Source organism: Leishmania donovani, chromosome 10 (assembly GCF_000227135.1).
Source record: "Leishmania donovani BPK282A1 complete genome, chromosome 10".
Taxonomy (NCBI): domain Eukaryota; phylum Euglenozoa; class Kinetoplastea; order Trypanosomatida; family Trypanosomatidae; genus Leishmania; species Leishmania donovani.
This window is the reverse complement of record NC_018237.1, coordinates 18,195-46,132: the sequence shown is the minus strand read 5'-3', so window position 1 is coordinate 46,132 and position 27,938 is coordinate 18,195. Positions and strand designations below refer to the sequence as shown.

Below are 27,938 nucleotides of genomic sequence, written 5' to 3'. Positions count from 1 at the left end.
GTGACCGGTGTGCGTAGGCTCTCCTGCATGCAGTGATCATAAAAGCACACGGCTTTCTACGATGACAAGAAATCCGAGAAATCACATCCGTGAAGCAGTAAGATAACGATGGGGCACAACGCATACCGACAGAGCACTCCAAAACGAGCTGCAAAGTAAGGGGAAGAGCAGAGCGCCAACCGGATTGCCGCAGTCGCGGCAGCAGCAGCAGTGGTGCCCCGGTGTCGACCCCTTCCACCTCCATCGCTGCAGAGCGGATACCTCCTCTGCTTTTCATCCCTCGCTAGTTCTGCAGCCCTGTGCCGCGCTCGTTTTTCTCGAGCAGAAGAGGACGAGGAGGGAGGGGGAGGGGCCAAAGCACTCCGCGTGTACCTCTTTCGCCCCCAAGTCATGTGTGGTAGGTTTGCGCCGACACGTCATTATCAGCAGGGATGTTGTCCCGTCGGCCACCTTCTGTGCCTAGCCCACAGGCTTCTTGTCCGACTCCGATACCAGACCAGAGAGAGTCTCCACCTGCTGCCGTATCTCCCGCCGTCCGCGCACCCGCCATTTCGTGTTCGACAAGGCGTGGCCATGCATGCGCAGCACCGGGATGACCCAGCTGTCCTCGCTGTCCGCGGCCTCAATGTCAGCGATCATCTTGCGAATTTCACCGTTGAGGGCGTGGTCCGTCTGCTTCTCCACAAATCTGGCAATTGGCGGCACGCGGGTGTCGCCTGGGGTGAGGAAGGTGTGCGACGTCCCTTGCCGGCCGGAGCGGTCCACCTGGCTAACGCGCTGCATGTACACCTCGGTGAAGGCAGGCAGGTCGTAGTGGATCACGTGCCCCAGCTCCTCGGCATCGAGTCGCTTCGTCGCCACGTCCGTAACAACCAAAATGCGTATGTCGCCGTGCTGGAAGGCCTTGAGGAGTTCGTTGCGCTTGCGAGAGCACAGGCCGCTGTGCACACACTGAACCATAGATGACGGGGCAGACAGCGCCTTGATCAGCTCCCTCCTCACCTCCTCTGCGGTCTCTCGATAGGCGCAGTACACCAACACCTGGTCGCGCTTCAAGATGGTGCCCTGGTCGTACAGCTGCTGGATGGCTTTGATACGGTCATCGCGGCTTGGCAGTGGGTACAGGATCTGGCGCACATTCACGTTTGTGTGCTCCTCGCGCGTCGCCATCACCGTCACCGTCAGCGGTGACATGTACTTGCGCACGAGGGACTCGATGGACGGCTCCAGCTCTGTGCACCACAGAGAAAACTGATGCGCAACGCCGTTCACCTTCACAGCGTGCATTATGTCCTCGACATGCGGCAACGCTGTGCGGCCATTCGGGCTGGGGTCCGCCGCCAAGAGATGGTTCGCCCTGTCCACCACCAGTACGTGCACGCGACTCAGAGCGACATGGCCCTCGCGCACCAGCGCCGTCAAGCGAGCTGGTGTGGCCACAATTACGTCGCAGCCCTTCTTCCGTCGAATGACGCTCCGCTGGCCTTCTTCATCGTCACCGTCCACCGACTGATACGCTGCAACGAGTCGAACGTCTTCTGCAGAGAGGCTGCTGTACATCGCGGCCGTCCGCAGCACCGTTTGGCGGTTGGTGCACAGGACAACCACAATCGGGCGCGCCACGACGTCGCCGGACGATGATGACGGCGCCTCAGACAGCTCTGGCGGCAGTGGCGCCGAGCTGGTGCCCTCCTCCACCACCTTTGCCAGCCGCTTCTGCTCCTCGGCGGCCTTGACCTTCACGAGCACGGCCATGGAAAGCACGGCGTAAGCGACTGTCGTTCCGCTGCCATCGGGAGCGATGCCGACGACATCGCGCCCGCGCATCAGCTGCGGAATGGCGGCCGACTGGAAGAGCGTCGGGCGCGTGAGCCCCGATTCACTCAGCCCCTGCATTACACGCGCCGGCAGCACATCCATCGCCTCGCGGAAATGCTGAAAGTGCTTTATGGGAATGGGCTTGCAGTGCTCATCAAGCACCTGGACCCGCCATGTGATGCTGTGCTGCAGGCTGTGCGACTCGACGCGCCTCTCGCTCTCCATGACCTCACCGCACATGATCGCATCAACATCCTCTTCGTTGCTCTGCCTCGTCTGGCGTGCCTGCTTTCCAGCGTGTGTCTCGTTCAAACCTCCGAAGCCGAGCTTCTTGACGCGCGGAGCCGGCGACAGCCCGTCGGATCGTGGGAAGACGACCGGAAGCGGGTGGCCTGGTACCATGGCTATGCCTTCAGCCGCGCGGCGCGAGTCGAGCATCGCCGCAGCCATCGCTGCCGCACCCGCGGCGCCTTGCTTGTTGCGTCCAGAGCGCATGACGGCGTCGCTCTCTTCCTCCTCGGCCGCTCGCGTTGCCATCTCCGGGTCATTGGCTGCCAGCGGTGAATCCCCTGATCGGCCAGCGCCGAGGCCGCCGGTGGGGTTGAGCAGCCCCTGGTGCCCTTCTTGTAGTTGCAGGTCGTTGAAGAGGATGGCGGGGTTGTAGCTGAGCACTTTGGCGGAGGCGAAGATGTGGCCAGCGTCCTCCTTGGCGTATGTGGTGGACTCTCCGTACAGCTTGAAGGATGTGCCGCTCACCTCGAGGGGGTGCGTGTACGAGGAGTCCGCCTCACTCAGCGCGGGGTCATCCGTGGCAGACGAGCCCTGTGGCAACACGTTGGACGTTGTTATCCCCGAGACCGCGGAGTCATCGGCGATGAGTGTGCCCAAAAAGCCGCGGCGTTGCGTTCCACGCGCGGCGCGCGTGGATGCAGGCCAGGGACTTTGCAGAGCGGCATGAAGGCATCGCTGAGCACGTGTGCGCATCCTGTGCCCGTGCCTGCCCGTGTATGTCGGCACACACGTGTCAGTGCAACTTGTTTTTTTTGCCTCCTTGTGAGAAATATGCACAAAACGAAAGCAGCTTAAGAGAGATCTGGGCTGATGGCGTGACCAAAGTCCTCCTTGCCTCACCGTCGTTGTACAACGCGCGCGTGGGAGTGAGAGGGACGCAGCGGCGAAGACACAGAAGCCGGCATGGTGGACGGCGCAATGCCCCCCTTCCCTCTCAAACGCACACACGCACGCACACACCAAAAAGCAGGGAAGACACAAGCACCAGCAGAGGGGAGGAGCGGAGCCCAAGTACGTATGATCGCCCGACAAGAGCCAAAAGACAAAGGCTGCGAGAGAACAGACAAGACGCAAGATGAAGAGAGGAAGAAGAGCACCGCTTGCTCGATGGCGTGCGGGTCTCACTGCAGATGCAGTCACAGAAACGCAATCACGGGAAGAGAGTGACTTGCACAAGTTGCATTGCCCAACGCCGAAGCCGCTTACTCGATTCTTTTCCTCTTCGCACCCTCGAGCGCATACTGGCGTTGGAAGCGACGTAGGCGACAGTGATGAACGCGTACCTCTCTAGAAAGGAGGGAGGGCGGCAGGGGGGCTCGTTGGTGGACGAGCCACGTTCCTAGCGTTACATACTCTTTTGGGGCATGCTACTGCTCCTCTGCGCGCTTCGTTTTCGCGCTCCTTTCCCGCAGTCCATCCCAGCGGGCACAAATCGCACATGACTCGCACACCCGCTTGATCGAGCTAACAGAATCACGAGTCCATCCGCTGCCCACGCACACACCCGCACCGTGATGCGCAAGCAGAACAACGGGAACGAACACGACGAGAGTATCCGAAACGAAAAAAAAATGCACAATAAAACGAAAATGTACCATGAGCCCAACCGAAAAAAAGGGGGAGAAAAGCCATCAGCAATGATCCAGGCAGCAAGGCAACATGCACACACACACATACATACATGCTTCAACACAGTAGCGTAATATAGTCCCCCCTCCCATCACCATCCTCAGGGTGAGGTGAAAGGATAGGATGGTAAAACAAACCAAAAAAGGAGGCAACGCAACGACCAAAAGCAGCGGCTTACCGACTTGCTCGCCACCTCTTCATAATGAACACTGCAGCAGCGCGTCTCCTTGCAGGCCCATCCTAGCGAGCACGCACATACACACACACGTATGCACAGACTCAAGAGGTTGACGGGGCACCGTCGATCAATCCAACACGCGTGACTACCCGTGCCACCTGCCACGTCCTACAAGGGACCATAACGTGAGTCGCGTAGTTTCACACAAAAAAAAACGCATGAATGGGGACAAGACGAAGCGCGTGTGCCTGATTGTGCGACCGCCAGTCTATAGGGAGGTGCTCTCACGGCATATGCTGCGTGTCCTAGACGTACGTTGAGGGTTGTATTAGGAAAGGAGAAAGATGTCGCTAGAGGAGGTCTGTGTGCCGGCGGTGGAGGTGATGATGCCATACGACGACTGGGACTACTACTCGGCACACGCACACAGAGAAACCAAGTCGAGAACACGCAGACGAAGAAACCGAGACACGCGAGAGCGACCGCAGGCCACAGCCGAAAAAGTCGACCAATCACAAGAACAAAGAGAAGCCACGATAGACGTGCACGTCACACCAGACGCCCGCCACGGGAAGAGGGCAGGAGGGACGGATGGATACAGGCAGCGGCCCACCGTCCCCCGCCCGCTATCCCCCTCCCAAAACCGAACGCACGCCGCCATGACGACAACAGCCCCCGCCCCCCTCGCCGCATTCCCACCTCAGCTGCTAAAGTTGTAGGTTGGCAGGTTTGTGATGCCGGTGTACGGGTCGTCGGAGCTGTTTCGGCGATTGTTGGTTGACGGCTCATCCGCGGTCCCACCGCCAAACGAGAAGGTCTCCGCTGGCGGCGCCGTGACCCCGACCCCGCTCGGCCCATCATCGCCACCGCCGCTTGGGCCAAAGTCGAAAGTCGGACGCGACGCCACGTAGGCTGGCGAGTTCGTATCATCCTGAAAGCCAAAAATGCCGCCGGTGATCTCTACAGCGCCGTAGTTTTTGTTGTCGGCGGCGTCCGGTGGCACCGTGAAGTCATCCATCTCGTCATAGTACGGGTCATCTCTCTTGTTGTAGGCGTCCCTGACGGCAGAAGGTGCCGCGGCGGCGAAGCTCGAAGCCGCTGCCTCGGACTGTTGCGGCTCCAGCACAAAGCCGCCGCCCATCTGCGGGGAGACCGAGCTTGCCTGCAGGATGCTGCCGAAGTCAAACGTAGGCTGCGCGTCCTGCTGCCTCGACGAGGCAGACGACCGCATGAAATCGTTCATCGAGGGCAAGCCCGCTGGTACGTTAGAGGCGGCAGCCGGCGCCGGCTTCGCTGAAAACATGTCTACGCCGAGACCAGAGGGCTTCAGCGGGTCCTCGTGGACGGGCTTTATGGAGGTGTCGTCCTTCCTCTTCGTTGCCGCCTCCTCTTCCTTCTTCTTGGTGTTGCTGAAGTCGCCCATAGTAGGCAGGCCCGCGTCAGCGAAGAGGTCACGCGGGGTGCGGTGGCCAGAGCTGGAGGACGCCGAGGTGGGCGAGGTGGGCGAGCGGGTAGGGACGGGTGCGGTGGGGGTCTTGAGCCCTTTGAGCGCCTCCACAACCTGCTTTCGCTGCACGTCGTCCATCACGGGCTGCTCCTTCGACCTCTTCGGCTTGTCGTCGTCGCTGAAGAGGTCGTCGACGGCGTTGCGGCCGTTGCCACCAGTTTCTCGCGAGGTATCTATTCGGCTCTTGATATCCAACTCCGGCGGGTTCTTGCTGCGAGCCCACTTCACCACGTGCGAAGCCGCCACTGTCACCATGTGCTGGATCCTTGGCGCCATCTGCTGCTGCTCCGCATTCAGCGCGGCAATGCGAGCGTTGATGGCAGCCACCTCGCGGGCGAGTGGGGTGTTCTTCCTGGCGGCCTGCTTCTTCATAGCCTCCGTCAGCGCTGTGCGGGACTCCTTCAGCACCTGCATCTTCTGCTGAAGCGCAGCCACCTTGTCGAGGTTCGCGCTCAGCTCCGCCATCACGTCCACCTTATGCTGAATGCGACCGAGCGCCGTCTGCTCCTCTTCTAGTTTCTTCACCTGCATCTCCACCTCTTCGATGCTTCGGTTCACTCGGTTTAGCTGCTCCATCACCGTGTTGCCGCTGCTGTTGCCGTCGTCATCGATGAAGTCCTCGCCAGCGCGCATGGCCATCTCGCGGAGGTAGGCGGCGGTCTGGCCAATGAAGTTGTTGCGGTGCTTCCGGGCGAGCGCGGTGTACTGCACAGCCACCACTTCCTCGCACCGGGTTTTGATGACCTCAGTCGCCAAACCCTCGGAGCCCACAAGGGCCTTGCGGCGCTTCTCGAGCTCCGCCAGCTTCTTCTCCTCGCGAGACTGCGGCAAGCTCTGCCCCTCCGCCTTCATCGTGCGCCGCCGCTCGAGCAACGTCTCTAGCCCCATCAGTATCATCATGGCTTCCCCACGGTTCATCACCTTCAACGCCTGCGGCGGCAGCGGCGCAGCCACCTCGCTCGGGTCGATCAACCCGTCGAAGGAGAGAGGAGGGGCATGCTCTGGGTACACGAGCACCGCAATCCTCATCTTGGCGGTGGTGCCATAGAGGCGGAAGACAACGGTGAGGATGCCTGAGCCGGACGCTCCGTAATCCTTTAACACCTGTGTGCAATCCGCTTCCGTCTCCCCCACCAGCCGGCGCGGCATGCCGCGCGTGTACTCCTCTATCATGAAACGAATGTACTTTGGAGCGAAACGGCCGCCGCCGTGGCCTGCCTTGAAATGCACCACGGCTGCGCCCTCCGGCATACTGGCGAAGTTGATCACGCCACCCTGTGCGGTGTAGCACGGGGTGGAGCGGTTGGTGTTGCCGCGGTGGTACATGACGGTGTACTGCTGGCCATTTGGCAAGGCCGCACACTCCACTGTGAGCACCTTGAAGCGCAATACGTGCGTCTCGCGAGGCATCGTTACGTCTGCCACGAAGGGGTGTGCTTGCGAGCTAGAATGTGGTGGCGAGCTCTTAGAGACAGAAAAAGCGAGTCGGAGGGGCGTGCCGCCGATGCGCGCTCTGCTTGCTGAGCGGCAAAACACAAAGACGACGTAAAGGACTTCGGCTGCTCACGCCCTTCCACCGCCCCGCTTGAGACCGGGTAGGCAGGTCTTCAAACAGCAAGAGGACGGTGGCGGCAGCCACAAGCAGCGACGGCGCTGAGTGTGTGTATATATAAATATATACAGCGGAAGAGTGGAGCGCGAAGCAAGGGAAAAGAACACGGCGAAAACGCGGGGTGTTGGCGGTCGGACCGAGGCAACGTGGGCACAGCGAGAGAGAAAGAGACAGGGAAAGAGCTGCGGGGGCAGCGACGCACACACGCAGGCAGACGTTTTCTTGCACGCGCGCGCACGTGAGAATGAAAAACGAAGAGATGTATGAAGATGCTACAGGCAGAGGGAGGCAGCGAGAAAGACGCTGAAGAGGATGTGTGCGCGGTCAATAAACGCAGTCGATGCACACTTGTGTGAGCGCAAGCGTGAGAGCCGTAAGAGAGTTGGGGGAGGGAAGGGGGGGGGATGAGGCAGTGAGTGCGACACAGGAGTGATGATAGCGGCACAGTTGCGCATCCTTTCAGCACGCACATTCGAAGACAGAAGGTGCCCAGTGATCGCTTGAGTGCACGCCTGCTGCATGCGTGTGTGCTGGTGCCATACCGCTTTCCTCCACAGGCGAAGACATGCGCAGGCAGACAAAACAGATGAGCCGCTGGCGGTGGAAAAGCCTTGTGCGCAGGCCCTGTCCTCCTCGAGGGCCCGCGACCGAATAGCCCACGCTCACGCGTACGTTGTGCACCTTCTCAGCGTCACGAACACGCACTCCGTTTGACAGAAAGAGTCGCGCCAGCGCTACGCGGTCTCAGTGCATACTGCACACAGATGCGGCAGTTTATACTTAGTCTACTTTTTATCTGTTGCTAGCCTGCCTGTACTAGCAGGCAGCTGAAGCATACACGCGCACACATACGGGCATAAACGCGTCCACATCACTCGGGGCGTGTGGGTCTGCTTACGTGATTGTGGGCCCTGCGCGTTGTTCTTCAACGCGCATGTAGGAGCGATGAAAAAGCGCAAAAAAGGAAGAAAGACAAGCGAAGAAGCGTGGCAAGCGAAAAGAGAAATAGTGGTCCAAACGGCGGCATAAACAGACAAGGAGGAGGCGGAGGAGATACAGGGGAAGGGGTGACATCCCCACGCACCTACACGCACGGAGCACATGTAAACACCCGGTGAGAGAGAAAGCAAAGGAGAAGGCAGCAGCGCACATGAAAAGAACGGGAGGAGGGTGCCACAACAACAAAACACCGCCAACAAGAGAGACAAGCAACAAAACGTGGGCATCTCACCACCGAAAACAACAAAAACGGAACAGCTCTAAGATGGAAAAAAAGGCACAATATAATACATCATCAGGCAATCAATGTGGTGGGTCGTCGCACACGCAGACAGACGGAGAGCACGCGGTGGATTCTCAGTAAAAGAAAGCAAGAGACCCGGAAAGGAGGGAGGGGATTGTCAAGGTCGATATCTTCTTGTTATCCTTTCTTTTTTCGTTTGGCGTTGCAGAGTTACTCCTCCACATCATCTGCGGCGCAGCAAGGCGGTAAGCAGGCAGAGAAGAAAGAGTGCGGTAACGCAGAGAGAGAGAGCAGGGGGGAAACAATGGAAAAAAGACATGGATGATTAGCCGAGATTCAACAAAGAGAGCACGCGCTCTAAGCAGTCGCCCTCGATTCCGCTATCATGGGCGCGTGCATCTGCGCGGGGTGCGGGCGTCTGCATCGCTTGCGGATTGATTGTGCCTGCGAGTGCGTTCTTGGTAAAGAGGAGCTGTCTCTGGCGAGCTTGGCAGAAAAGCAAGGCGGAAGAGAAGAATAAGCGTCGGCACGCAGCGCTAGACCCACAGTTCCCACAGAGAGAGAGGAGTGAGTCCGCTCGCGCGCGGCACGCACACGTACGCACTGCCACCGTGACAACACAAACAGAGAGAAACGTTAAAAGGACGGAGAAGAAAAGAAGCGTGAGAGAGGAGACCATTCAAAGACCAAAGAGAAGCGAAGCAAGAAACAAGGGGGGATGGGGGAAATGGCGGGGGGGGACGGGGGAGATGGACACATTCAAGCCCAACGAGTCAGAGGGAGACACGCCGAAAGAAAGACCAACGTAAGAATGCTTAGAGAGAGGGAGCCCGGTGACGAGAGAAATGCCCAGCGGCGGGAAAGTTGACGGGAATGAGAGAGATGGAAAGAGTGAGAAGAGGCAGAGAATACCGAGGGAGAGCAGATGTGCTTCTTTTAACGCACAGCACGCGGCGCAGAGAACAAGACCTCTCACATGCACACGCGCAAGCGCTGTGGTGCACAAGGAGAGATCGTGTGCCTGCCTGCATGCGTGCATGCGTATGTCTTTCCTCCTGCACAACTGTTCGAACAGGGCGCGGGCACGAAAATGTCTGCCGAAAAGGACGGAAACGAAGGAGGAATGACGCTCATTTTGTACTTTTATGCATCTTTCGGTCGCTCTTCGACGCATTTTCCGCTGTGGTGGTTCTGTCCCACCCGCGCTTGCCTGCTCAGTTCGACCTTCGCATCACAAGGGGAGGTAAAGGGAAGATGTAGAGGAGGGAAGAGCGAGGTGGCTGGGTGCGGCAGACGCTGGGCAGAGTCGTGCGCTGCACCTCATCGCGCCTCGGTCAAGGGGCTTGGAGCGCGCACACACACGCGCACGCACGTAGACCAATACACACGCACACAAAACAAGAGCAGTAGGCGTACAAGGCCGAAGCGCAAATTTCTGTCCGGTAGGGAAAAGAGGAAAAGCAAGTGGTCGTGAGCGGAGAAAAAATGAGGACAAGCACAAGCGCACGCACGGCAGCCGTTTTGCTTCAGGCATGTATTACGTTCGTTTAGCCTGCATGCTAGCCATTATAGCTCTCGGCGTGTATAAGCGAGATCCCTAGAGACAAAGCATACTTTACATGACGCAGTCACGTTTAGGCATCGTCAACCACGTCTGCCCAGCGGTAACGGTGAATCTGAAGTGCCCCCGCGTCTGTACGTGTGTGTGTGTGTGTGTGTGTTGGAAAGAAGGGCGACACCTGTCTGAGTGGCAAGCTGTCCTCCCTCCTGTATTGGCATGTACGAGTGACAGTATACATATATATATGCGTGTGTGTTTGTGCAGTTACCTGTATCATACACCTGTGCATCCAATGGAAGCGCTACCATTTTGTTCCGCAAGAAGTGAAGCATGAAAAAAAAGCGTGAATAGCATGCGAGTGCAGGTTCAGCCCTCTTCTCTCTCGTGCAAAGGTGTACGTGTACGTGTGTGTGTGTGCCTTTCTGTGTGCGTCTCACTATCGCCGAGAAGTGCCTTAGCGCTGAGCAGCGGCGGGGGTCCAACACACACACACACACACACACACAGGCGTACACACGCGTACTCCAACACTCAGAGTGGGAGAGAGAAGCAGAGCCAATACAAAAACAATGAAAAGTCGAAAGCAAACGCACGCAAACGCGGCCATTGAGTGAGTGTGTGTGTGTGAGAGAGAGAGTATGAAGAGTGAAGACGGAAAGCATAACAAGAGGAAAAACAGAAAAAATGCCTTGACGGGGGTGTCAACGCAGAGAGAGAGGAAGACAGTTCGAAAAGGTGGAGCCGCGCAGTACGCGTCTGTGCTGATTCATGGCCACTAGGAGGACAATGCAAGGAGGGCAAAATTCCCCGCCCACTAAAATAAAAAAAGTGCATAGGGGAGTTGAGCTCGGGAGAGGGGGATGAGGGGGGGGGCAAGAAAAGGTAGAGCAGGGGTGGCGCACGAAGCGCCATCGACAATATTCTATGAATGGAGGGTGTGTGTGTGTGCGTCTCTAAGGGGAAGAGAGGCACACAACAAAAAGAGCAAGAAGCGGAAGCGTGACTATGTTTGAGCGCTTGTCCTCGTGTGTGTGTGTATGTGTGCGGCGGGGGAAGGGGGGCGTGGAGCGGACCTTCACGTCAGCAGCGGATGGAGAATCCTCGGCAGCGTTGCCAGTAGCAGTTGCCTCTGACGTTGCACGACGCGGCTGGCGCTAAAAGTGGGCCCAAGAACTAAATATCATACAAACTGCGGCATCGAGGACAAGAGAGTTGGTGCGATACTCCGGCCAAACTGTAAGGAGGTTATACAGAGGGCGAGACGCAAGCACTACAGAATAAGAGGGAGTTGGGGTAAGGCAGTCGCACACGAAGATAAAAAAAAGAGGAGGGACGATGGTGAGCGGCAGTACAGGGGGAAGGCAGAAAGGCACAGATCTATGAAAGGCGCGCACACAGGGACCACGCACAGCCACCTACAGCATCGAAGGTGTTCATACAGCCACGGGTACACACAAGGAGGAAGAAAGGCAAAGGACAGGAAAACGCACAGAGAGAGCAAAACAAAACAAAAAAGCAGCACGAATAAAGTAGACGAAAAGAGGTGTGTGCGCAAGTATGCAGTGTGAGGTGTTTGGAGTAAGACACACACACACCTAGATGAAGTTTGGGGGGCGAGCGGCTTGCACGGATATGTGTACAGCTGCTCATCCCCTCCCTCCCGATCACTCCACACTCCACAACGCTAACAGAGAGACGCACAGGCGTGCAGCAAACACAAAAAGGAGCGAGGCGTTGTGGCGTGAGTACTTGTGTGTATTTCCATAAAAGGGCAACACAACGGAGGAGGACGGCGAACGGGGAGGGGGGAAGGGGCAAAAAAAAAGAAAAACGAAATCAAAGCAGAGAGCGGGTGGAAACCGTAAAGACAGGAGACGCGTGCGCAGACACGCACACGCACACAACAAGAGCCCAGCAAATAAAAAAAAAACAAGACCAATATGGAAAAGGAAAAAGAGAACATACCAATATACGTTTTTTTTTTGTGTATGTGCTGCCCCATCTTGTTGCCTCTCTACGCGCAGAGAGACAAGGAGAGGGCGATCTGACAACAGAAACTACCGTCATCGACAGCGGCATGCATACACCGACACGAGCGCAGGCGAATAAACATTTTACGCTCATCTACAAGGAGGGAGAGGGTCGAAAATGAGTGCGGCGAAGACACACGAAGAGGGCGAGAGAGGAAGAGGGAAACAGATCGACTGTCGAAGGTAGGAAGAGAGCATGCGCCAAATTAACAACAAAGAAGGAACACTCCGCGTATGCAGCAAGAAAAGGAAGCCAAAACAACAAAAAAAGTGAGAAGAACCGAAGGAGAACGGAGAACGGGCGAAGGAAATCATCCATGGCGTATAGAGACGGAAGACGAGAAGGAGGGAAGGAGGGGGCGGGGGAGTGAGAGCATACAGAAAAAGAAGGGCGGCGAAAGGTGACCCCGAGCAAACGAAGCACGCAGAGCGCCATTGACACGCATGCGGCTGGCTAAAATAACGATAGCGGTGAGGGGTGGGGAGTCGTGGTGGTCAACGTTGATTGCCTTCAACGGATCGTACAGACACATGAAGCACGATATGTGCGACGCCGGCGTCAGAGGCGGTACGGTGGGGGAGGAGGGGGAATTCGCGAAGAGACAAGCACGTCAAAACGCCGCACGTAGGGCATGCGGAGACGGAGAGACTCAGGCGTCGTCGCGCCAGCATGTACTGCGCTGCTTTACATGTGCGCTACCGCTGCCTCACTCCCCCTCCCCTCAGTCCTCCCCCTTTTTCTCCGCATCAACTCTTGGCTCACTGCTGCTCACGGCGCTTCGCTGCTCCCCTGTTGTGCGGGTTGCTCTTCTTTCCACCGTGCTCGCCGCGGCGGCCGCGCTTCTCGGCGCCGTTGACGGTGTCGCGGTTCAGCTGGTCCATCCAGATGCGGCAGTTGTACTTCTTGTGCAGCATGCGGGTCAGATCATTGAAGTCCACGTAGGCGTCACTTGTGTAGCGGACGGTGAGCTTCTTGCGGTCGAACTGGAAGACGACACCCTCGATGGTGATGGGTACCGACAGCTGCACCTCCTGCAGGCAGGTCTGGCAGTACTCGAGTGCCTCAGCCTCACGTTGCGGCAGTGCCTCACTATTCTGCACCTCGAGCGCGGAGGCGACACGCAGCACCTTCAGTAGCGGCTTCGCAGCGCAGTTTGGTGACCCCTTTGCCGCCGTTTCCTCTTCTGTCGTGGGTGACGGCGCGGCTGTTACCGTCGCGGCCTCCATCTTGGCCATGCCGCTAATCACGCCGAAGTCCTCGCCTCGGTCTCCCTCGACGATAACCGGCAGCCCCACCACGTCCCGCGTCTCCTCCTCCAACGCCATAAGACTGTAGATGTCGGGAATAACAAAGGTGGCCTCGCTGTGGCGCAGCTGCACCGTCACCTCGTTGTCGTGCCGCGGCACCACAACGGGGCGGCCACCAACGTACACCTTTCCCAGTGCCTTTTTCGGCGGTGCCGTCACCGAAGATCGCATCACCGGCGCGACGACGACCGGAGCGCGACCGGCGCCAAGATCCGTGGAGGCATCCGAAGGGGACTTGCCCGTGAGAACAGCCGGGCTGTCGCCGAAGAGCGGCCGCCGCACCTGTAGGTCCATTGACATGCTGGCGAGAGACTGTGTCAGGTACGGCGTGCTGACGTTGCTGTACATAAACGTCGGGTCAAATGCCCGGGCCTCCCAGTTCAGCGGGGACTGGCGAGCGGAAAGTGGGGAGTTGAGCATGCTGTTGAACTCGACGGAGTCTTCCGGGGCCAGCACCTTGCTGGCGTACGGGTTGTGCCGCTTCGTCTTGGAGGACTTCATCGCCGAGACGCCGTGCGAAAGTTCATGCATCTGGTTCATGGCCTGAATGGTGTCGCGCGTGCAGTCCGTAAGCGGAGATCCGCAGAACATTTTCGATCAATGCGCTTGCGTGTGGGCGCCCGTGTGTAGGGGAAGGGGGAGGGGGGAGTGATGCGCTAGATGGCGCTGCGGCACACAGCTGCGCTCGCTGGAGGAAGAAAACAAGCAGTGTCAGTAAGCTAGCAACCTCTATTTGTGTGCGTATTGAAGGGAGCAACTATGCTTTCCGGCCTACCTCTCCGTGCAGACGGGTACGATTGCAGCGGAGTCGGATAGAAACGGATAGAGAGACAAGAGGGTGTCCTGCTACGGATATCTATAGGAGGGAGAGTTACTGGGGGGTGCGGCTGGAAGGATGCGCGTGGGTATCTCTGTCTGTGGCGGTGTGCGTTTTCTGTGCGTGGAAGGTCGGGCTTGACGCCGAAGCAGAGAAGCGATACGGAGAGATGGACAGACGGCGGAGGAGGCACAACACAGTGAGCAGATCGGCAGAGAGTGGAGAGAGAGACGCCAGAAAGGACAAGGAGAGAGGGGATGGTAGAAGCTAAAACAATAATAATAGAAAGCAGGCGGTGTCTATGAAACTATAGAGGACGACTATATATGGGAAGAGATCGCGAGGCACGGTGATGGACGCGGCGATGATAGTAAGGCTGAAACGCTGGTTCCTTGTACGTGCTTGTATGTGCGTGTGCAGCGGTAGCACGGTGGAAAAGTGCGGCCCCTGGAGGGGGAGGGGGCAAGCAACAATGGTTTGTAGAGGAATGAGCGCGAGGAGGATACAGGAAAAAGAGGCGTTGGGTCAGGGGTCGGCGAAGAGCACCACAGCTGATACACAGGACGGCGATAGGCCAACAGACGCGGACGCCGAGGATGTGCGATTGAAGGGAAACCTCAAAAAGAGAGGGGGGCGCAGAAAAGAAAAGGCCTGTGGCGGGTGGTTGTGTGTGTGTGTGTGGGAGGGGGGGGGAGCGAGGGCGAGGGAGAGGGCAAAGGCGAGGCGTTGATTTTTGTCTCTTGTATGAAGCAGTGGAAACTAAACGAAGCGAAACGGGCGACTGTCACGGGTGATGGTGGCGATGTGTGCGATGGGTACAGCGCAGAAAGACAGAGAAAGAGAACCGTGTGGGAAGAGAGAGGAGGAGTGCTTCACGGTGCACGCCAGAGCGACACCCGCAACTTGTGCTTTAACCGCACACCACATGGCGGAGATGCTGCGGCAGCCGGAGGCACAGGGAAGAAGGTGGGAAGATGCAAAGTGGCAGCAACACGCGGGCCCCTACGCACGACATACAACTCTTTTTCGTTTTTCCACGACCCTCTCCCTCTTACAAATCACTTCTTGTCCTTACGTCTTTCGCTTTTCAGCGTTGGGTTACTCACTCCGTCTCCGCGGACACGGTCCACAGGTGGATCACGTTGTCATCGCCAGCAGTGGCCAGCAGTATGCCTGTCTTTTCGCCCTCCGCGTTGCACGCTGTGAGGGTCCCTTGAGAAGCGAAGCTGACGCTGTTGACATCCGCCAAGTGCGCATCCGCGACGCGCGCCAGAGTGCAGGTGTGCACGCCCGTTTCATCCTCGTAGACACCCAGAAGCGAGAAGCTGTTGTCACCGCTGGCGCAGGCCACCACTGGTGCGTTGTGCGGTGCCCAGTCCACGTCGAACAAAGAGCGCTCTGCAAAGCCAGAGATGCGGGCGGCTTCCACGAACCTGCCCTCGGCGTCGCGCTTCCAGAAGATGATGGACAGATCGTCTGAGCAGCTGCAGAGCAAAGGCTGGGGCAGAGGCGCATGACTGGCGTGAGACGCCCTGACCAGCTCCATCGGCACCTCGAGTTTCTGGAGGGCTGTGGCCCAGACGGTGGCCTCGTGCGCCGCCATCGTCTGCACACACTGCCAGTCATCGTGGTGGTGCCCCTCGGACCACACCTTGATTGTATCATCGTACCCGCACGTCACGACTAGCGGAACGTCGCCATCGTTGTGTGGCAGCACAAACTGGCAGTGCTTAACGTCCTGTGCGTGCCCCGTCAAGACACCGCCGCATTCGTATTCGCCTTCATCCACGCGCTCCCAAATCCACGCTGTACGATCGCGCGCGCTCGTGACGAGCATGCTGTCGGTCGCCCACTCGACACACTTCACTTCACTCTCGTGCCCGTCCAGAACGCCCTCGATCTCGAAGCCGTACCCGTCGTCGCCGCCGTTGCGCCGCCACACAGTAGCTGTGTGGTCGAACGAAGCACACGAAATGTATTCACCGCTGGGACTCCAGCTGATGTGACGAATGGTGCGACTATGCTCCCCTTCCAAGGTGCCGAGGCACGTCCACGCCTCACAGCCGTTCTCCGCGGACCGACTGCGACCCCAAAACTTGACAGTGGTGTCACCGGAGCACGAGGCGAGCACAGGGGCCGTGGGGCACCAGCGCACGCACCAGACGCGATCTTTGTGACCTCTGAGCGCCGCAGTCCTCCGTACCTGCACACCTTGCGGAGCGCTGCTGGGCAGCAGCAAGGGTGGCGCTGTCGCCAGCGCCGTGCCGTCACTCGTCCTGGATCCCTCCATCTTCAGACTCGATTTGCGTTTGCACGCGCGTACGCGTGGGTCGCTGCCGATGACGGATCACACGACCACGTCGTCGGCCCGATGCGCGTGGAAGGGAGGAAAGAAAGAGCGACTGCTTGGTTGCCGCGGCCACCGTAACCCGCACGGGTCAGATTGGGCAGCGGTTGCAATGAGTGAGGTGAAGAAAGAGGGGTAGGACGTGCACGTGAGCGCATGTGCGCGTGTAAAGGCAGTGAACGACACATCATGGAGGCAAACAGCGAGAGAGAGAGAGCGGAGGCGGGGCCGTTCAGCAAGCAAAGGCGATGACAGGTAAAAAAGGACGAGAAAGCAAGCGCAGCAGCCGTTGGTCCCCGCACACAGCATGCATCGTGGCTGGGTGTGTCCGTGGCACATCAGCATGGCAGCTGCAAGCCGGCAGACGCACGCTAGACAAAAACGATGTCTGGTGAGCAAGCCCGCAGTATACCAGGAGAGCATCAAGGAGGCAAGTAGACAATCATGCCCCCCGCCGCCTCTGACCGCCAAAGAGGCAAGTAATAAATACGCCCACCCACGCAGGCATATTCAGTATCGAGACACATACACAGATGCGAGCGCACGCGCTGTGCCGCCACGACCCTGCCTTGCAGCAACGCCACTCCATCAAGGTTTCTTTTTGTTTTGTCTCACACACAGGGATGCTTACCAGCGTCGGGGAAGTGTTAATCGGCGGAAAAAGGGGGAGAGGTGTGGAGGAGCTCCACTTGAACAACAGGTGCACGTGTCTAAGCGTATGGGGGGAGGGGGGGGGGCAAAAGACGAGGACGCCCTTTCACAGGCGAATACGGTCAAGAGGGAGAGAGCCAGAGCTAGGCAAGTGCGCACGCGCTCTGACGCTTAAAAAACTTCCAAGCTGTGAATACACGGCGACAGAGCAGCGTCACCGCAGCAACCCTAAGCGACGCCGCGAAGTAAAGCAGCTGCATCACACTGCGCCAGCCTCTCCTCTCTCTGCTCTTTCCTTGCCCATCCGCGTCTTCGTCGTGCACCAAAGCCCACGTCTGCACAATCACCTAATCGTCGTCGCTATCAGGGAACTGGTAGGCGCGCACGCTGAGGTCGACGCCAGCGCCGTAGAACTTTCCCTTGTTCTTCTGCTTCAGCTTATTGAAGCCTTTGCCCTTGGTGCGCATCATCTCCTGGTTCTGGCGCAGCACGAGGTGCTCCCTACCTGGGCGGTTGTCACGCAAGGCATCGGCGTCGAACGTCACCTTGGCTGGGTCGATGCGCTGGAAACGACGGAAGGTGCCGTCCTCGTTGAGGTGATGAGGCGTGCGTCGCGCCGCACCTTCTGACTCCGTCCTCACCGCCTTCTGCGCCGGCACATCCTCTGCACGAGGCGCAGGCATCTTACTAGCACTCGAGTTCTTTGGCACGGGCTCGTCTTCGTCGGAACTGTCGCTGTACACGGCCGCCTTCTTCGGAGCGTACTTCGGCGGCGTCTTCTTGGCCGCCGGTCTCGTCACCGACTCGTCATCGCTGTCACTGTCAGCGATCGGCACCTTCCTTGCTGTCGGCTTCGGGATCGGCGATGGTGACGACGTCTTCGCAGTCTTTTGCGATGCGCGTTGCGCCTCGTCATCTTCGGAGCTGGCGCCGTTGCCCACTGCTGCAGGAGTGGTCTTCTGCACACGATACGCCATCACGACTTCTTGCAGGCTCTTCTTGCCGAAGGGGGAGCGCAACGGTGGCGCCGTCGATGGCGCGTCCTTCCGCAAAGCCCTCGCTACGCGTGGGTGCTCCTCAGCGAGGTACTCCGCCACGAGATGGTCAACGGCGCGAGACATACTTTAGGGGAGAAATTGAGCAACAGGAGGCAGTGCAAGGGTTTGTGCCCGAGTAGTGGTGTGTGTGAGTGTGTGGGTGTCAGTGATCGTTTGGCTTGAGCTCCAGATGGGCGGTGTCTACACAGCATCGAGTGTGGGAGAGAGAAAAACGGCGAGCACAGTGCCGCCATGGCACGTCCACCCCCACCACCGGCAAAGACGGACAGCCAAGCAAGTTGGCGGCAGGAAGAGGTAGCAGGGAGAGAAAAGGAGAACACAAAAGAAGATCCGCGAAGCCGTGGATTGCATAGATGCGCACGTGTATGATATCTCGAGGGAAGGGACGCATCAAACAGAGCAGGAGAGGGAGGAAAGGCGGCGTGTCAACTCGACGACGAAGGCTCTTACAGCGCCAATTCGCTATCGTGTGTCTGCCGCCAAAGAGGGCGTGTGACACTGTTCATCAATGGCACGTCAATCACCTAATGCATTGATGGATAACTTCGTGTATGCTTATATTTGTTTTGCTTTCAGTACCCAAAACTGTTGAACGGTCAGTGCCGGCTCATGCGCTCGGCCACCTCGCACAGGAGGGGGAAGAGGCACGCAATGAAAGTAAGGTGCACCAGTGTTCGTGTGAGCCGCACATCTCCTCTCCGTCTGCACTGATCTGCGATGCCAATACTTCCATCCTGCGCAAAAGCAGCCAACTGCATGTCGACCACGCGCACTGCCACATTATACGACCCGGTCACACTTTTGAGAGACCGCACGGTCAATGAGAGGGAGGGAGAGATACAACGAGAGAGAGGTGCACATAGCTTGGTCTAAAAGAGAGGACCAGGTCGTGTAGGGCAAGAACCAATATCAGTGAAAGAACATACACAAAAAACGAGAGAAACAACATGGAAAGACTTGGTGGAAAAGGCGGAGTGTTCAGTGTCTATATGCACATGAACGTTAAGAAAGAAAGATGAGATGGGGACGAATTAAAGAAGGGACAACAGACGGGAGAGTAAAACGCAAGTATTATTGCTCTTGTCGCCGCAGTCCTCTGGCGCCGCAGAACGATCGCCGACCCTGCCAGCATAAGGAACATGCGGAGCATTTCTTTGAAGTGCCTTGCCCATCCCGCATCCATGCAGCGCCGTATGCTGAGTTTGATGGGTGGGGAGAAGAGTAGGCTTCGGAATTGTGCACATAGCACCTTTGTTGTGCATACCGCCGCCGCCGGTTCATCAGACGCGGAGTTTCGTGCACCGCCGATCACGGCGTCGACTGCACGACATCCGCTAGCAACTTGCCAGTCGGCTTGGAGCCGTCCAGTGCAAAGTAGCGCAGCAGCACGCGTCGGAGGCGCTCGTTGTGTGCGTCATCGACAGCGAGCGGAGAGAGGAGACTGTTGTACTCCGCGCAGTCCGCGTAGAAAGATCCACTGCGAATATTGTCCGCCAAGGCGCAGTAGAGGACCACCTCGGCGCCCTCACCAGGAAACTTGAACACTGTCCGTAAGAAGGCCTTCATAAAGATGGCCCCAAAGGCGTAGATGTCCGTGAGCACCACACCCGGGTGCAGCGCTACCACCGCAGTGTCCGTTCCGCGGAGATGCCTCGCCAAATCGCGGGTGTAGCACACGAGGAGCAACTTCGAAAGGCTGTAGTTGTGCGTGTGATGGGGTGATGTGGGGTCGCAGTTGGCGGCCATGACGTCGAGCGCGGTCTTGCATGGACCTGGCACACACGCATCGAGATGCATGAGCGATGCCACGTTGACAATGCGGGAGGGGCCACTTGCCTTCACCCGCTCCAGCAGGAGCTCTGTGAAGAGAACGTGGCCGAGAAAGTTGATCGACAGTACCACCTCGTAGCCGCGCTTGTTCAGCCTGTACGCGAACGGGCTGACCAATCCGGCGTTGTTGATGAGCACGTCAATCCGCGGCGTCATACCCAGCACCTCCGCGGCACACCCGCGCACACTTTCCTCGTCGTTGAGGTCCAGCTTCGCAAAATGCACCCGCGAATTCGAGACGCAAGCTTTCAGCCTCGCGATGGTGCGCAGCGCCTCCGCTTCGAATGGGCAGCAAAGGATAACGTCCACGCCCTCGCGCAGAAGCTGGTGCACAACCTCTTCGCCGATTCCACGTTCTCCACCGGTCATCACCACAACCGGGCGCGCACCAAATCCCTCCGCTGAAACACCGGCAGCGGGTGTCTTTGATTTCAGCGCCTTCAGGAACGCCGACGTCTTTCTGAAGTTTTCGGGCGACGACCGCCATGCACGCAGAGAAAGAAAGCGCACCGGGAGTCCGGAGGCGAGGCGCCGTTGGAAGAAGAACATGCCGACCGTGTAGCAAGCCAAGAAAGCGACCCCAGCAACGCCGCGGCGGCAAAGTGGGCCCACCACAGCACCCCAAATGGCGAGTAAGACAATTTGGCAAGAGACAGCGCGCAGCTCCGCGAGCGTGAACACTTCCCACGGAATATAGCAGTTGCCCACGTGTATCATCTTTCTCGAGTTTGTAAGTTCGACAGTGCAGCAGTGCGTGGGGTGCGTGAGTTTTATCGTGAGAGGGGGTAGAGGTGTACAGACATACACAAGCACACCATAAAGTATCAGGTGATTCAGAGGTTCGTCACAAGCAGAAAAAGGCGCGCCATCAACACTCCTCTGCTAAAGCCTATGCGACAAGATGCAGCTGTGCAGTAGCGTGGAATCAAGGGAGAGTATGTATACGTGTGTGCATGAGTATGTGTGTATACACATGATTGATTGCGTCAGAACGCATCGTTGTTAAAGGCAGTCGAGGGGAGAGTGGAAAGGGAAAAGGGGAGGAAGGGGGTGCTTGGTCCTCTTGAGAAGAGTGGCTACGGCACACTATTTCAGTCAAGTGCGCTTTAGTAGCCGTTGGCATGCATCTCTGTGTATGAGTCATCGCGCACAAACCTGCACACGCATGATTCAGTCGTACAGTTTTTTTTTTCGTGGTTCTACGTTTATTCTTTTCCCGATGCGATATAAACGACACTGCGATGCCGATAAGCGGCAGAGAGGTCTACGGCGGGGGCGTCAACGCAGCGAGGACGCCGCATCGTCAAACATACAGAGCAAAAGACGGAGGTGCAGCGGCGCCGCAAAGAAGGAAAACAACACCCACGCACACGCAGAGAAGGTGCAGAAAAAAGTGAAATGAGCGCGACATATGCGACACGGCCGCACCCGCATACCATCTGCAGATACAGAGAGGGGGGGGGAAGAGGAACGGAGGATGGCGAGAGCAGTGCTGACGCCACCAGCGCAGAGGAGAGGCATGAGATGATCTGGTAGCTGGAACGGTAAAAGTAAAGCGCGAAACCAAAAGGGGGTAAAGAATAAACAAAGTCGAATGGAACAAAGACAGGGCTGTCAGCGGTGGCTGCGGCAGTGGCAACCAGTCATCACTTCAACGTCGGCAGAAGTAAGAAATGCAGGGAAGAGGATGGAAGCGCGTAAACGAAACGGGCGCCGAACGACACGGCCAAGAGCCTCCGAAGGCGAACCACAGCCGCCACAACTATGAAGAGAACAAGAGCACCCACAGACGTACGCGCCCGTTATCAAACGCATCCATCGAGGGGTGGGGACAAGACGTACCCCCGCTCGCCAAAGAGCGGTACAAGCGGAAGCTGGAGATAATGGGAGCTAGGGAGAGACACAGAATCGAATCGGCCACAGCAGAGAAAAAAGGGAGTGAGAATCACACGCGGGCGTGCGTGCATCACATTCGAGCACGCTCACAGGCACACGCTCAGCGACAGTGCTAGAGGGAGGCATCGCCACGCCACCCGTGTCTACCCTAACAAACACAGCCCGAGCACAGCACCCAAACGTGCATAAACTGTGGAAGGAGAGGCGGCTACCACATCACATGCGAGAGACAGGTGAGTGAGTGGGCAGCAAGCGAGGGCGCTTTTCCCGCATCATTCCGTGAAATGGGTTGAAACAAATTCGGGAGCATCACTGGCAGCGCAAGAGCGATGGCTGAGACAACGTGGGCTGCGCCCCCCCCACACACACACTCACATCATCATACCTCGTCTCACCCAGCGGCCCTCTCGTGCATGTCCAGCTCACGGTGGTGCTGAGTCAGCATGCACGCGTACAGCAGCACGTAAAGCCAGTCGCAAGCCGACTCAGGGAATCAGCAAGAAGTGTGCTAGCAGCATCGTAGTAGAGGTAAGAAACATCTGCATCCGGCAATTGTACTGTCCCAGCACGTTGGCCTATGGCTTTAGCGCTTCACCCACATGTCGCTATCCCTATGCAACGCGCAGGGCAAGCACAGCAGCGTCCCTCGGCAGCGCGAGCTGCTCGCTTACCGTCTCTCGTACGCCAGCGCAGCTACGGTACTCGTTGTAACCTTTATGAGGAAGTGGACGCCGGTGTGCAGCGGCCACGCACCAAGGCTTCACGTAGAGCATCAGAGAGTAGAAAAGCTTGCGCCGACACAACCGCGGCATCGGCGTCGCCGACTACTCAGTCGTGAATCACACCTGCATATCTCCGCAAAACTCTCCAGCGGCGTGTCGACGGCCAACGTGGTTGTCCCACGTGGGATCGCAGGCGCAAGGGCGACCTTCATAGACTCCGGCGACAGTGCGACATCCTCCACTGGGACCTCGGCTACAGCTCTACCTTAAGAAGCGGCAGCGGGAAATGGAGCAACTTGGCGAGGCGCCTCCACAGCAGCAGCGTGCCCGTACGGGTGGGCGCTTCCATCCGGATAGTACTAGTAAGTGTTACAGTCACAGCGGCTCACCGGCACGACTGCGAGCTGGCGGCGGCGCGTACGAGGTGCCGCAACCGTAGCTGGGATCTGTATACCCAACCAACTGCGTGCAGCTCGTCTCTGCTGCATCCGTGCGGCTGAATTGCTGCTCGTCCTCGCTGGTATCCAATGGTGCCGTCGTGTACCTCGTATTCGTAGCATTGTGCGTAGCCCTCCCGACTTCATTGAGGTGCTGAGCCTCGGGCATGTAGGCTAACACGCTTCTATTCGTCTTCGGCGTCGTCGATGACTTGCTCTCAAGAAGTAAAACGTGCGAGACCAAAGGAGGTGATGGCGCTGCCGCCGTCGGTCACAGATCTCTTCTCTACACGCGCACGCGTCTTTGTTTGCGCAGATCATGGGGTGCTTGTGCTCGGCTCTTTACTCGTCTGCACCCAGCACGAGTGCAGAGCATTCACTGTCATTCAACATCCATATGCATTCCTTAGCCTTGTGTGGCCGCTACACGCCTGTTACCTCGTCTCGCTAGGATTTGTTCCAACAGATCTGGGGCGCGGGGGGGGGGGGCGGGGCGGGGCGGGGAAGGTGAAGCAAGTGCAACGTGGAATGAGATGCGCGCCCCGGGGAGCAAAGCGAAGAGGCGCCCGTTGATGTGTTCACTTCTTCTTGCGTATTTGGATGTTCTTGCTTGGTGGTTATTAGCCAACATCCACGCGGATCTTTCCCTCTGTTGTTGTCGCCGCTGGGCCCCGCCGGCAACGGCGGCGCGAAGAGATAGGAAGAGAGAGACACGCCCTCAGGTACGAGCAAACGCAGCACACAGACACACATGCACAGACATAGTAGACGCTTTCCACACACACTACCTCACTCTCTTCTAGTCTGTCTCTCTCTTTGCGCCACATCCTCCCACCATCGCGAAGCAAAAAAAAAAAAACATTTTTTTTGCCACGTGATCAGTCCTCCCATACAACATGATTTAATCTACACACTACCCGGCTTTGTCACAGGCCCCATTCCGCGGTGCCAAGCAGCCGAGGTCGCACGTTACAGCAGTGCCCTCAGCCATCGGAGCACGACCTCTACCTCAAACTCTACCCGCCCCCGCCTCGCCGATCGCTACCTAGTGCACCCCCTCGAGGGGGCGCAGGCTTCTCTCACCAGCAGGCAGCGAGGAACAGGTGGGATACGCTCGAGTTGCGCTGGCATTCTACCTATCACATGGATGGCGCAAGCATATTTGCTGTCGCAGCTCGATCCGAGAAAACGCCATCCAGGACGTGGCTTCTGACAGCGGTAGGGATACACCGCGCTCACCTCCCCGTATGTCGTAGGCACTTGACCCGGTCACCACTGCAGATGGTTCGGCATTCGGCAGGGATTAAGGAACTGCTTGGCTTCCTCACAGAGTCTGTACTGGTCCTGGATACCACGCACTGAGAAGTATGCGCCGTCATGAGGCCGAGGGAAAGCGAAAATGAAACAAGCAAGCAAAGAAATAAAAAGGCGGCAGCAAAATGTTTAGAGACGCACGTGTCGAAAATGCACCACGGGCGCGGTGCAGAAACGCTTTCAGTGCTTGCAAGCCACCGATAGTGCTCTTTTTGTGCCCATGTGCTGGCGTATCTCCCTCCCTTTCTCGACAGCGATCGATGAGGCACAGCCCAATGCACAGAGACGATGAGGAGGAGCAGAGAGTGCCGAAGTCCAGAAAGCCACGCACATAGGACGCAGCTCAAGCGGAAATGGATGAGCGTTCCTTCAATCATGAGGCACAAAGAATAAAAGCGACACTGTGAGAAGGCGTGAATTACGCCACCGTCCAGTCGTAGATCATCCCACTTCCGGTGCTTGTGCACACACGGACGCCGTTGTGCCCGCTAGGAAGGACAGCTGCATCCAGCACGGTGTCACCAGAATGTTGCAAGGATGCTACCGTGGTCACGTGCAGCACGTCGAACACGCCTGTCATGTCAGACGCCACCAAGAGTGAGGCCCGCGTGCCAATTTCTGACTTGATGCGCAGATAGGTTGCGGATGTTGCCTGGCACAGGGGAGCAGATACGTCACGTAGGTCGTAGGCGCGCAGCGTGTAGTCTTCACCAAAGGTCAGCAACTGCCTGTCGCCTGTTGCGCCGCCGTTCAATAAATCTGAAAAGAAGAGAATGTCAGAGGCGCGCTGTCGTCGATCAGCCATCGCGACGCCGTTTGTGCCTAGAACAAGGGCAGTGTCCTCGGAGAGGGCAATGATATCCAGCGGCCGACCGAGGTTGCCGCTCACAAGGGTCGACTCTGACACCCCACCTGTAAGGGCCGTCGCGAGTGAATAGCGGTGTACCGCTTGGGCACCATGGTCGTCCTTCGTCGCCTCCATCAGCCACAGTGAGGAACCAAAGAGAGACGCGGCGGAGGCCCGGCGAAAGTGCGCCCGCCGAGAGTACGCTGTGCCTGGCACATCCTCGCCCTGTACGTACACAGACGTGCTCCACCGATTTCCTCCGCTGCGAGTCACCACAGCAGAAGCCGTCTCCGTGGTTTCAATCTTCGAGACGTACTCGACCTCCGGCTCGAGAGCCAGCGGCGGGCACGAACTCGACAGCAGCTGCAAAAACGAAATGCTCGAAGCACGTGCCGAGACATCCATGGTGAGAAGACGACCCCGTGAGCCTGTGTCGTCGGCTCCGAAGGAAACGAAACATGCTCCCTGCACACACGCCCCGTCAGGGGTCTTCGTGGACCACCCGTTGCTCAGCCGCACGAGAGGGAACGGGGCCTGATACCCGATAGACTTGGTAATGATGCAGCCATATGAGTCCGAGAAGAAGTCACATTCCTTCAGCATCGCCTCTACCAGGGCGTCTACAGCGGCGACACAACGGTGTGACCGGGTTGAACCCGCCTTGTTCAACAGCCCTTCTACGCAACGCCCTGCACCGTGTATGAGTGTCTTAGGTCAAGGTACGGCCCCGTTCCTTCCAGGATAACATAACTGCCGTGCGGAGGAGAGGCTTGGATGCCGTTTGCTTGTTAAGCGCTTTTGCCATCCTCAGGGAGAGAGGGAAGGGGGAGTGTGAGGGGGGGGGGGGGGGGCCCGGTGAGAATAAAAACAAGTAAGAGAAGTCACAGAGGATGAGTTGCAGGGAATGAGAGAGAGAGAGCTTCTCGTCGAAGGGACCCAACGCGTCTAGGACGTGCCTGTGGTTTCAACGAGACTCGCCAGGGGGTTCACTGAACGCTGTCGAGGGAAATCGCCGGTGTGCCTGCGGAGAGATGTCCTTTTTTCCCCTACAGGTGTGCTCCACAAACATAGCCGAAATCCGTCACGGCGCGTGTCAGTTCCCGACGTGGTCGTACTGATTCTACTGACTACTTCTTTGCTTCTTTTTTAAAGTAAGCACACGCATAAAAAAAATGAAGGAAACCAAGAGAATCATGGAATGACCACCTCCTCAGATCTGGCTCGGGTAAAGGTACACACGGATGCGGCGGCCAATGGCGGACGCCGGCACAGACGCGCCGTTGAACTTGACGCGCATCATACCGGCGTTACCGTGCGGGCGTGTCACGCGACCCCACAAGGCACGAGTGGTGCTGCGGCGCGCGGGCGCCTTGCTCCAGCGCACACACCGCTTCACCTTCTTGCCGTGGTAGACGTAGCAGACGCGCTTGCCCACATACCACGTGGCGTCCTCGCGGGTGTTGACGTTCTCAACGCGGACCAGTGCAGTTTGCTTGGTCTGACCATGCAGGCCACGCGTGTAGCCGGCGAGCGTGCCCTTCATGTAAAGACGAGGTGCCTTGCGGTTGCGGTTCACCCTGCTCGTCTTGGCAGACAGCTGGTGCAGCTTCTTGCTGCGCTGCGAATGGACCTTCGAGGTAGTCATCTTGCTCCTTTTGGTGCGATGTTCCCATGCAGTGGTGAGAGGCAGAATGTGACAGCGTGGTGTCGACCGCGTCGAAGAGAAGAAGTTGTAGGAAGAGGCATGGCCGGATTATAGCAGCTGAAGACAAAACATATCACATGCAGGCTGCCTTGCTCCCCACCACGCCGCATTTCGGCTTTTCCCCGCGCCCAAGGTGGAATCTGAAGGCGCCCATGATCACCGGCGATGGCGCCGAAAATGTTTCACATGACCTCATAAAAGACCACGCGTAGGCGTGCTTATCACCCGCAGGGCGTGCCTGCCCTTCTCAAGTAACCGGAAGGCGAGGGATAGAAGAAAAGCATCACAACTCAGCCCCCTCCTCGTTTCTGTTGTTCGGTGTCGTACCGTCTTCTGTGCATCTTAATACCCTCTATGCGATAGCGATATTTTCCTTCAGCGTGCCCTTCTACCACGAACCCGTCCACAAATCTACGCGTGCAATCACAGTTCTCCTGCCTTTGTAGGAATACGGCTAAAGACCGGTCATCCCGGACGAACCGGCTGCCGCCAAGCCGGACCATGCGCCTTGCGGGCTCTTCTCGTTTCCTTCTCTTCCCTTCTTCTGGTGTGTGCTGTGTGATCGGCGCCACGGGAGACTTAGCTGAACCCCATGCCTTCATCCAGGCGAGCCGCGGCCCAGAGTCCTGCTCCGGGGGGGGGGGCGAAAGCTGTTGCGTATGTCGTGCGTGTAGTAAGGGGTGGTCTGGGGACATGCCGCATGAGCTCGAGGAAGAAGGCAGCCAGCCTCAGGTCAGGGCCCGTTGAGACCCTGCACGCCCTGTCTGTCTGTCTGTCATGCCTCTCCCTCAGTCGCATAAAGCCGCGGCATTCCACAATATGGCGTCGGGGCTCTCAGAAATGGGAGCCGGGGGGACTTGATGGCGCCATTCGAGATGCTCTCGTGACGCTTCCGGCGTTGGTGTCTCATCAGCCCAAACCGGCAACTGTAGGAAGATGTCGCATGTTTTGCATGCATGCACTTCGGGGTTGATTCGCATGGATCTCTTTGCGCCCCGCTCCTCGATCACTCCTGCTCCCCCCTCCCCTCTGCATGCCCTGTCTGGATTTCATACACCATGCCAGCTGTGCATGACAGCGCGTGCTCACAGCGCTCGCACTCGTGGATCTTGCGGCCTGTTTCAGGATCACGTTGCG

The 27,938-nt window shown here is 57.9% G+C and overlaps 7 protein-coding genes across 7 annotated transcripts; all 7 read right to left on the bottom strand.

Moving 5' to 3' along the window:
• Positions 1–459: 459 nt before the first annotated feature.
• Positions 460–2,802, bottom strand: LDBPK_100120 (DEAD/DEAH box helicase, putative; the record flags this gene model as incomplete). The annotated part of the gene is made up of 1 exon (XM_003858804.1): positions 460–2,802. One exon carries the CDS (start codon positions 2,800–2,802, stop codon positions 460–462), a length of 2,343 nt encoding a protein of 780 aa, XP_003858852.1.
• Positions 2,803–4,616: 1,814 nt separating this feature from the next.
• Positions 4,617–6,833, bottom strand: LDBPK_100110 (hypothetical protein, conserved; the record flags this gene model as incomplete). Its single annotated transcript, XM_003858803.1, has 1 exon — positions 4,617–6,833. The coding sequence occupies one exon, from the start codon at positions 6,831–6,833 to the stop codon at positions 4,617–4,619; it is 2,217 nt and encodes a 738-aa protein (XP_003858851.1).
• Positions 6,834–12,628: 5,795 nt separating this feature from the next.
• Positions 12,629–13,717, bottom strand: LDBPK_100100 (hypothetical protein, conserved; the record flags this gene model as incomplete). The annotated part of the gene is made up of 1 exon (XM_003858802.1): positions 12,629–13,717. The coding sequence occupies one exon, from the start codon at positions 13,715–13,717 to the stop codon at positions 12,629–12,631; it is 1,089 nt and encodes a 362-aa protein (XP_003858850.1).
• Positions 13,718–15,096: 1,379 nt separating this feature from the next.
• On the bottom strand, positions 15,097–16,284 carry LDBPK_100090 (hypothetical protein, conserved; the record flags this gene model as incomplete). Its single annotated transcript, XM_003858801.1, has 1 exon — positions 15,097–16,284. One exon carries the CDS (start codon positions 16,282–16,284, stop codon positions 15,097–15,099), a length of 1,188 nt encoding a protein of 395 aa, XP_003858849.1.
• A 1,055-nt stretch (positions 16,285–17,339) lies between these two features.
• On the bottom strand, positions 17,340–18,113 carry LDBPK_100080 (hypothetical protein, conserved; the record flags this gene model as incomplete). Its single annotated transcript, XM_003858800.1, has 1 exon — positions 17,340–18,113. The coding sequence occupies one exon, from the start codon at positions 18,111–18,113 to the stop codon at positions 17,340–17,342; it is 774 nt and encodes a 257-aa protein (XP_003858848.1).
• Positions 18,114–19,358: 1,245 nt separating this feature from the next.
• On the bottom strand, positions 19,359–20,597 carry LDBPK_100070 (dehydrogenase-like protein; the record flags this gene model as incomplete). The annotated part of the gene is made up of 1 exon (XM_003858799.1): positions 19,359–20,597. One exon carries the CDS (start codon positions 20,595–20,597, stop codon positions 19,359–19,361), a length of 1,239 nt encoding a protein of 412 aa, XP_003858847.1.
• A 4,070-nt stretch (positions 20,598–24,667) lies between these two features.
• Positions 24,668–25,699, bottom strand: LDBPK_100060 (hypothetical protein, unknown function; the record flags this gene model as incomplete). Its single annotated transcript, XM_003858798.1, has 1 exon — positions 24,668–25,699. The coding sequence occupies one exon, from the start codon at positions 25,697–25,699 to the stop codon at positions 24,668–24,670; it is 1,032 nt and encodes a 343-aa protein (XP_003858846.1).
• Positions 25,700–27,938: the final 2,239 nt, after the last annotated feature.